The following is a 10,017-nucleotide window of genomic DNA, read 5'->3' on the forward strand; positions in this document are numbered from 1 at the left end:
AGTATGGTCACCTATCTTCTGTAGGCCACTGTGGAGAATGACCAATGCAACCAGTGCAGTGCCTGTACTGTATTCACACCTAAAGCCGAACTGAAAGGCGTCAAAAGTTCAAGGCTCCAATTGCTTCATCACAACTTCAATAATCTTACAAAAAAAGAGAAGGCTATAGGAGACAGGGCAATAATTAAAAAAAATTCTTGATCCTGACATCTTGCTAAACACAGGCCTAACAACCTCTTGCCTGAGGAACTGTGACAGTATGCCCACTTTGTCTTCAAATGATGCTCTGGGTAAATTACAATTAAAGACACCGGAACAAGAAAAAGTTGCACAAATTAAATTTCTTACCAGTGAAGTTGAAATGATAAATCAACATTTATATCTGACAGAAATGGTAAAATAGCTTATTAATATTACAGCAACATCTAAAGACCCTGAGATCAGGGCTCCCTGTTGCATGGTGCTCTTCAAACAAATAATAAGAAAAAGTCCTTGCCCTAAGAGTTTAGGATCTAAATAGAGAACTCAGATGATGGGAGGGAAAACCAAAGCACAGAGCAGTAAAGTGACTTGTCCACGATCACATAGCATATCAGTGGCCGAGCCAGGATTAGAAAAGACGGTTACCTTTCATAACTGTTGTTCTTCGAGATGCGTTGCTCATGTCCATTCCATTCTAGCTGTGTGCGCACCCAAGTTCACAGTTGTTGGAGACTTTTTCTTAGCAGGATCCGTAGGGTTGGCTGTGGCAGCCCCCTTGAGTGCCATGCTCATGCGTCGGTATATTAGGCGCCACCGACCCTATGCCCTCTCGGTTCCTTCTTGCTGACAACTCCGACAGAGGGGTAGGAGGGTGGGTAATGGAATGGACATGAGCAACACATCTTGAAGAACAACAGTTATGAAAGGTAACCGTTTTTTCTACGAGTGCTTGCTCATGTCGATTCCATTCTAGGTGACTCACAAGCAGTATCTATGGAGGTGGGCTCAGAGTTCAGTTTTGCGGCTTGCAGTACTGCTCTGCCAAAGCCAGCATCAGCCCGGGCCTGCTGGGTAAGCACGTATGGGACATAAACGCATGGACGGACGACCAGGTGGCCGCCCTGCAGATGTCCTGGATAGGCACCTGGGCCAGAAAAGTTGCGGAAGAGGCCTGCGCCCTGGTCGAGTGGGTGGTGACAGTTGCTGGGGGCAGCACCTTCACTTGATCGTAGCAGAAGCGAATGCAGGCAGTGATCCAAGAAGAAATTCTTTGGGCGGATACAGGGTGACTTTCATACTGTCAGCCACCGCAACGAACAATTACGTAGACTTATGGAAGGGCTTGGTCCTGTTGATGTAGAAGGCTAGCGCCCGCTTAACATCCAAGGCATGCAGTCTACGTTCCTCCTCTGACTACTATTAACTATGTACAGATTAGGTAGAACAAAAGACTATGAAGAACTGCTAATGCTCTTGCTAAAGGCAAGACAAGGCACTCCAACCCACCATCATGGGCGGTAAGAAGGAACTAAGAGGGCGTAGGGTCAGCGGTGCCTAATATACTGACACATGAGCATGGCACTCAAAAGGAGCGCCACAGCCAGCCCTACGGATACCGCTAAGACAAAAGTCTCTGACAACTGTGCACGTGGACGCGCACACACCTAGAATGGAATCGACCTGAGCAAGCACTCGAAGAACCAGGTTTCCTAGGGCCGCAGTCCAGTGCCCTATGAACTAAACCACACTGCTTCATGAGTTTGAGCTTCAACCCATTAACATGTGATTTATAAAAGAAAAGAAAAGCCACTAAATTTATAAGACAAGTGTTCAGATTTATTTGGAAATTCACAGTTTCTAATGGCACTACAGCTCTGTAGTTACATATTCTTGTTCCACAATGTTGTATGCTGCACTCAGATAGTATAAACATTTTTTCTTCATTCTTGTTTGGAGCTCTTTCTGATTACATGTTCTATAAATCAGATCCATGTGCTCTGAATGGCTAATTGTGCAGACCGACTCTAAAAGTACATCACTTTAAAGTATTTATAAACTAACATGAAAGCAGCAAAAACAAAGGCTTTAAATAAGTCACATTACATACAATACCTAGAAAAGGCATTCGATCTGTTTAAAAAAGGGTACCACTAAAAGTGCTTAATAAGTTAACTTAGTTTTACAACATGAACCTATAACTCCTCTCAAAAAGGAATAACCTTTTGTCCCATTCACTCAGCTACACATTCACAACATTTTATGCAGTCACACATTCTATTTTATCCAAATATACAATCATGGTCAAAATAAAAAAACACTCATATGAAAGTACCAAAACACACACACACACACACACACACACACACACACACTGCACATGTGTTAGCCAATACAAAAGCAAACTTTATGGAAATATCCACTTTTAAATAGACTTGAGCTGTTAGACTTCAAGGCTTGGCAAACTCACTTTCATTTGTCATGTGCACTTGTACCCAGCACTGGTTAGGATAGTTATATCTTCAGCTGTACCTAGTCACCCTTACATTTCCCCTTGTAGATAGTCCCCAATTTCCAAATTCTTAGAACAGAAAACAGAGTGACCAAAATAAAGCAATCAATCCTTTTTGGTTAAATATCGTAACAGAGAATTCCAAAAGTCAGTCTGGGAAACAAAGGCATGTTTGTCAGTATGAGATCCTTCACATACAGTGAGTGTTACTGTACAGCTGTCATTAATTTAACGCATCTAAATAAAATACACATCTGAAATTGATTAAAAATGCAATTAATGGCATTACAATTCCTTCTAACAAGATATTTTCCCCAAGTGAGTTTTCAAAACAGAGATCTAAATCAGCAAGTCTACCATGTTAGTATTTCTACAGTATCCAGCCCACATTACTGAGTCCAGCTGAACGCCAACACGTCCTTTTACAGCACTGTAGTGTTGCATCCTCAAAAAAGCGAGAGAAGTTACAAAAGAAATCAAATGACAGTTTTATCTTTCTCCCTCTTCCAGTGGCATTATAAATAGACAAAAGGCACATAAATACGGGAAGGTGCAAGAAATAGGAACAAAGCTAAAGGAAGAGGATTAAGCTTTTATCCCTATTCCACCCAACAAACTGGGCTTCAACAATCTTTGCCCCAGTAATTGTGAAAAAGGCTTTATAAAATGATCCCTCCCACCCCTAAGCTGTCCACATAGGAAGTCGTCAGCCTTGTAAAGCTGAAACTCATAACCAAGATTGACACAATCCCATCTATTTAAAAGAGGCAGAAACCATAATTTCTGAATACTTTCCAGTTAGTTCATCTCTTCTCCCACCACTCTCCCACAAGATACAGACTGTTCTCAGATGAACAAAAAATCTCCTGTATGAGAAGTTCGACTAGTTTTAGATTTGTCCAGAAACTGCTGTGACACCAAGTGTTCCTACTGTTATATCCTTGTTTCCTTTGATTATGTCATGCAGGCTTGGCATTGATCCTGTCTTAGTCTGTATTAGAGTTTTTATGAACTTCCCTTGGTCTGGAACCTTAGGCCGCCTTCGTTTTAAAGCCCTCTTCTCAGTTTTTGTCTTTTGGGTCTGTCCATTGCACAGAGTTGTGCATGCTGAAATGCCACAAAAATAGGATTCCTCAGATTGTGATGAGGTTTCTGAGCTTCCTTCAGATGGAGGACCCTTATATGAGGAGTGATATACCTCTCCAATATTAGAGAAATCTCTCTGGTTCGTAAAGGGTTTCCTTCCTTTTATTTCCCCATTGGCTAATGGATGCAGAGGCTCTGATGCTGGTTTGATAGTCTCAATCTTTTCACTTTTATATTTGCAACGTTTCTTCTAAAGCAGAAAAAAAGGAAACAATTAGATTGTGCAACGCAAACAGGAAATAATTTCAAGTATGAATACTGGTAGGCCATACATAGGCTTGGCAGAACTCTTGTAATTGATAGATAATACTGATGTTTATTTTTAAGCATTTTTAAATTTTTATTTTTATTTTCACAGTTGCAGTAAATTATGGGGAGGGGCCAGAATTTTTTAATAATTGTAGATGCTGAAATTCAAAAAGTTAAAGCTTTAACTGTAAAACAAATCATCAACATCACATGGCAAAATACACAAAGTAAATATCTTTAAATCAAACTGAAGTTCTCAGGCAGCATTTTTCTTGCTATGCCTATCTGTACATTTTTATTATCATTGATGTAAATGTTTATTATCAGCTTGTGTGTGTATGGTGAAATCAGTATTTACTGACATTTACCGATAAAAGCCCAATTCTTTCAAGCCTGATTGTAGATAAGTGACCGACAAAAGCACCATCTACTGGTAGTGTTTTCAAAATACTTTTTTCTTGCAAAAACTGGAAGGAAGCTACTATACCTTTTTTTCTGGTGAAAACTTCAGAGGTTCTACAATGTAGAAGTCATCTGGATCCACTATAAGAAAAGAAAGGCTACATATGAAAGGGCAATAAAATTTAACTGAAACCACAGACGCTAATTTCTAAAACCATGAAACTATATAGGAGATTTCATTCCTCCTCCCAAGGACTATTACTCTGCTTTCCATGCAAATATCTTAATACTATGGATTAGATATTAGATATTAACAAGATGCATGTGCATGGAAAGTAAACTCATCAAAACGTTCAGTATAAAGTTCTCTCTCCAGAGTAGCTAATTTCTACCCAATTATATAATTTTGCAATTGCAGATCTCATTTGAAGGATTAGACCATAGGCAAGATTTGCAGAATATATTTTCAGAGGGAAGAGAGGGGAGTGTTCAAGTACCCTGTATTTGGGGCAGATTTAAGCATTTCTTTATTAAATAAAGGTGCTTTTTTTTGGCTTCCTTGCACAATTCTCCTTACAAGTTCACTGATCATCTTCCTAAGAAGCTCAGTATTAAACAAACTTGCTTGTGCTGAAAGACCATATAACTAAAGATTCTTCTGCAGAAATATTTTGAAAAAGGTTACATCACCAATAAGAGTGAATGCTACATAACAGAAAGCATGTGTAGAGCAGGATATAATTGGAGGCATCACAATGTGTACCTAGGGCTGTAAGAAACAGACTGACACGACAGCAGCATACCATGCCTTCAATATTTTCATTATCATGCTGCCAAGCACAAAGGTGTAGAACATGTAGGATATTAGTAAAGAAAGTAATTTGGGCGTTAGGTGGTCTCCATAACTACACTTTCGAAATTCACTCTCACTTTTGTTTGTGTGGTTTCTTTTGGCTCACACAGGTAGAAAAAAATCTGAAGTGATTTTGCTCATACCATAAGCACAAGGGGAAAAAAAAAAGCACAATTTCTTCGTTAATTGGCGATTAGCAGCACTTCATTTATTTTAGCAGGGCGCTGATCTGAGGAAATTGGATTCCATTTTCCTTTAACATGAAAGCTGGAAAAAAGATTTCATCTGTGAAAGAGGCAAAGTCACTAGTGAAATTGGACGCCTTAATATTTTGGTTGCTCAGCTTGTGCCATTTTAAGATGTGTTCAGCACCACCGAGAGTTATGATCTTTTTAAATGGTCTCAAGCTGGGCAGCCAAAACATTGAAGAAAATGTTTTTGGAACCTAAACTCCTTCAGGGTTGTTACAAATCAACATATTATAGAATGCTATATTTTATATTGGATTTATTTTTTTCAGATACACACACACACACACAAACTGTAAACATGCTAGTACATAGAGAGTTGTGGATACTGACAAGTGTAAATTAAAGTTAAGGTCAACATTCTATCAGGCTCAGATTTTTCCTTCCAGAGCTCCCCTTAGAATAATATGGCTTAGTTATGAGCTAATTCCCCCCGCTTTTGGAGTGCTAGAGAGTGAAGATACATGATCTGGGGAAGTGATCCTCCAAAAATAGCAACATACCAGCAGATTCCACAGCTAGGTGCAGATGATGTTAGCTCCTTAAAGACAGTGACCCCAAATTTAGGAGATATGAAGTGTAAATCTAACTACGGTAGAGTCCTTGGTATTTAATATTATATTATTGAACATATCAAATAAAACATGTTTACAATATTTTTGCTTGGCCGTTGCTGGTGGGGAGTAATGGAGGGGTTTGTAAATGTATACTTAGTATCATCAAGGACCTCCAAAAGAATGGAAAAAACACTCTCAACAGCAATCTCAGAACATTACCTTTTTTGAATTTAGTATCCCCCAATTTATATAAACTCAACCAGATGCCTGATTTAACAACGCACATTCTTCTCTGCAGAGTATGGAGTACTGTAAGTGTACATTTCTGATGAAGTATGGATTGAATGGGAGCTGCTGTGTACTCACTTATTTAGGAGCTTAAATTTAGGCTCACATTTCAGAAAATCTTGAACTTTGAGAAAAAAATTAAACTTCCACCATAGCATTTAGGCACTAGGTATAACAATAGTCAAATTCAAGTTAAGTCTATAATTATACACAGGTTTTATATAGGAGGTTAGTTTACATATTCTGTGCCCTCATTTAGTTTAAAAATATTTGGCAATATTCTTTGAACCACAATTCGTTTATTCAATGTTGACAATACTATTCTAAAATGAACCCAGTTTCTTAAGACTCCCAAATATAAACGTGCTCTCCATTTAATTTAGAGTAAGAATTCAGCTCTGCAATGTCTGATTTCTACCCCCACTTGATTATTTTCAAGGCTTGGTGATTGACCACTGGACTCTCCTGATTTACTCTTTTCTTTTCTGACACTCTGCTCCTGAAGCAGGAAGTAGTTTCCACATAGGTTCATGTACACTAAAATGGGGGATTAAAAAAAGAGAGAGACTGGAAATATAGTTGCTGGCCAGTATCTATGCTGACATAGAAAAACGAACAAGACAAATGAGAATTTTTTTACTAGTCTGGTATCAGAGTATCCACTTGCTACCAAAAAATGGAAATCCAACTCAATGTTAATCTAGAACAGCAAAAACTTAAGTACTATATTTCAGGGTTTACAGGAAAAAAATGTTTCATGACTGCCTTAAAGAATACGCTTGTCTACTTCTGAAACTCCAAATTCAGCTGTGTAACTCATGCCAAACGGTTTCTCTCTCTCTATTTATTTATTTTTTAAGTAAAGCATGCAGCATTCCTTGTATTTCTTTTTAAAAGTTCCAAGATTAAGGAGTTAACATTTTTTGGTTTGCTGAGGAGTCTTATGTTAAAGTGAGCATATAGTGCAGTAGTATCACATAGCACTCTGACCTCCACTTTCTAGCTAAACAAGGTCAGGCCAATGGATTACTGTGCTAGAGGCTTCAAACGGTGCATGCGCTCAGTCAGTTTTGAACTAATGCCCCAAATGTACAAAGATGGAGGAGACATTAAAACCAAAGTCCTGCCTATTTATCTTTATAAATATCAAAGTATTTCTGTAAGAGTGTTAGACCCTGTCATAACCAAATTCCAACTTTATTACATTTTGCCCATCTAAAGTTTCCCTGCAGTTTCAATGGCTTGCTATTCTCCTCTTCTTTCCTAAATAATCTGTTTAGCATCACTGTTTGCTTTTAAAATATTAAAAATAAAGTGCTTTTACTGTTGAGGTGCCTGACCTTGTGTAGTTAGCATTTTGTTTACATTTGTAAAATGTTCTAAGATTATTTTTTCAAATGAAAGCTTGTGTTAATTCCACTGTAGTAACCCTAAACAATTGATTTTTTGCACTGAACTCAGAGAACTTTTATAAATTTCTGTTTTAGAGACTATAAAAAAAACAGTATTACCCACTGAACTACTTCAATTCAGTATTTCCCAATGTACAGTGATAGACTTCAGTAGTGTACAAGTAGAGTGCTTCTTGATTACCTTTTTTGAAACTGGTTTATAAACTACATGATCATACATCTACAATGCATAACTCATATGGTACAGACTTTACAACCATCACTAGGAAGAATTAGCTGTACATGAAACATACCTTCTTTGCTAGTTAGTTGAAAAGATTGGGACCTGACAAGTGGAAAAGAAGTTCTTCTTTTCAGATTCATATCATCATAGGAGGAAAAACATCTGTAATGACAAAAAACACAATAAGTTCCATTTCCCAGAGTTCTCTTGGGAGCCACTTCCTTCCCCCATTACCACTCCTTATATTTTTGTAACCCACACACCTCCTGGGTGTGGTGCTCTGTCCCATCTCATAGCACCAAGACCACTGAGAGAGAGAGAGAGAGAGAGAGAGAGACTGCTCTACAGCCTTAGTTAACAGCCATGTGGCTTTTAGCTCCAGACGTTCCATGTTCGATTCCGCCCGCCGGCGACTGGGCTCTGTCGGTGTTACACCTTCACACTGCAGCAAGCCTTCCCCATGGCAAGGTTTCTCAAAACTACTCTGGACTTTGCCAGTGGTGCTCTGATGGCCAAAGAAAGCTGCTGGAGAGTGAGATGCAGTGCTCTCTCTCCACATCCAGGATCTGATCCCATTCCTACATTAGTGATGTTAGACCCTATTGCAAATAAAAGGTGCTACTTTGTATAAACTCCTTCAAAGGAACTATTCTTTTATAGAAGTCTAGATGTAAAAGGGTATGCCTTTTGCTTATCAGAACCCAAACTTCTGAATTTACATAAAAGCACAGACTGGTATAATTAAAATGGACAAACATCATTCAACTGGATGGAAATAAAGTGAGCAACTATCAAATGCTACATAAAGTGTAAATATAACGTAAGAATTGATTAAAATGTCAGGGATTACCTTTTGGGGCTTGGGTAGTGATTACTTTTGGGGATTTTTGAGAGGTAATCTTCATTGAACTGAGATGTATTTCTGCAACGCTGCATACAAAGCATCAAACCCAGGATGACACTGAGAACCAAAGAAATCACAAGATAGCTTTGTCGGTCAGACACCTGAAAAATAATTGGATTTATTTATAAAAACTAAAGACTAAATAAGAGGAGTTTAAATACAATGGAGCTAGCAGTTACATCATGAACATGTTCAGCTTCATGTAAACTTTAATGAATAGATCAGTTTTCAAATCAACTCCAGGGATTTTTTTCCTCTGTTTCACTTCATAATATCCATTTCTCAACGTTAAGTGTCTGCTATCTAGCCAACAGGTCAAGTCCTGGCATTTAATATGCTGTAAGTGTATCTTCCAGTGAAGTTTGACAGCCATTAAAGCCAGTATACCCGGCATTTTCAAAGTACATTTTACAGCACTAAGATCAGATAAAAGTTTAGCTGCATTAAAGACATGTTCAAACACATAAACATTCATACATGGCCTTAAGATATTTCATCAATGTACCTTTATTAGATGTTTGGCAACTGCCAGGATGTCAACAAGAAGTAAATGTTGGGAAACAAAATGCTAAGGAAAACATAATCCCAACTATACATATAAAATGATGGGGTCTAAATTAGCTGTTACCACTCAAGAAAGAGATCTTGGAGTCACTGTGGATAGTTCTCTGAAAACTATCACTCAATGTGCAGCGGCAGTCAAAAGCGAACAGAACACTGGGAATCATTGAAAAGGGATAGATAAGACTGAAAATATCATATTGCCTCTATAGAAATCCATGGTATTCCCACATCTTGAATACTGTGTGCAGATGTGGTCGCCCCATCTCAAAAAAGATATATTGGAATTGGAAATGATTCAGAAAAGGTATGGAACAGCTTCTGTATTAGGAGAGATTAATAAAACTGGGACTTTTCAGCTCGGAAGAGACGACTCGGGGGATATGATAGGGGTCTAAAATCATGACTGGTGTGGAGGAAGTAAATAAGGAAGTGTTATTTACTCCTACTCATAACACAAGAACTAGGGGCCGCCAAATGAAATTAATAGGCAGAAGGCTTAAAACAAACAAAAGGAAGTATTTTTTCACACAACGCACAGTCAACCTGTGGAACTCTTTGCCAGAGGATGTTGTGAAGGTCAAGACTATAACAGGGTTCAAAAAAGAACTAGATAAATTCATGGAGGATAGGTCCAACAATGGCTATTAGCCAGGATGGGCAGGGATGGTGTCCCTAGCCTC

General features: G+C 38.4%; 1 protein-coding gene across 1 annotated transcript in view; it reads right to left on the minus strand.

Moving 5' to 3' along the window:
- Positions 1-2,083: 2,083 nt before the first annotated feature.
- Positions 2,084-10,017, minus strand: part of LOC112107416 (SUN domain-containing ossification factor) — a 78,355-nt gene continuing 70,421 nt past the window's right edge. Inside the window, exons 20-23 of the mRNA XM_026656114.2 lie at positions 8,720-8,883; positions 7,940-8,031; positions 4,374-4,429; positions 2,084-3,827 (exon numbers count right to left, since the gene is read on the minus strand). Coding sequence (XP_026511899.1) covers positions 3,381-3,827; positions 4,374-4,429; positions 7,940-8,031; positions 8,720-8,883 — 759 coding nt within the window. The 3' untranslated portion in view covers positions 2,084-3,380. The remainder of the gene's footprint in view (positions 3,828-4,373; positions 4,430-7,939; positions 8,032-8,719; positions 8,884-10,017) is intronic.

This window comes from Terrapene carolina, unplaced genomic scaffold (genome assembly GCF_002925995.2).
Source record: "Terrapene carolina triunguis isolate 2854851 unplaced genomic scaffold, T_m_triunguis-2.0 Scaffold212, whole genome shotgun sequence".
NCBI lineage: Eukaryota > Metazoa > Chordata > Testudines > Emydidae > Terrapene > Terrapene triunguis.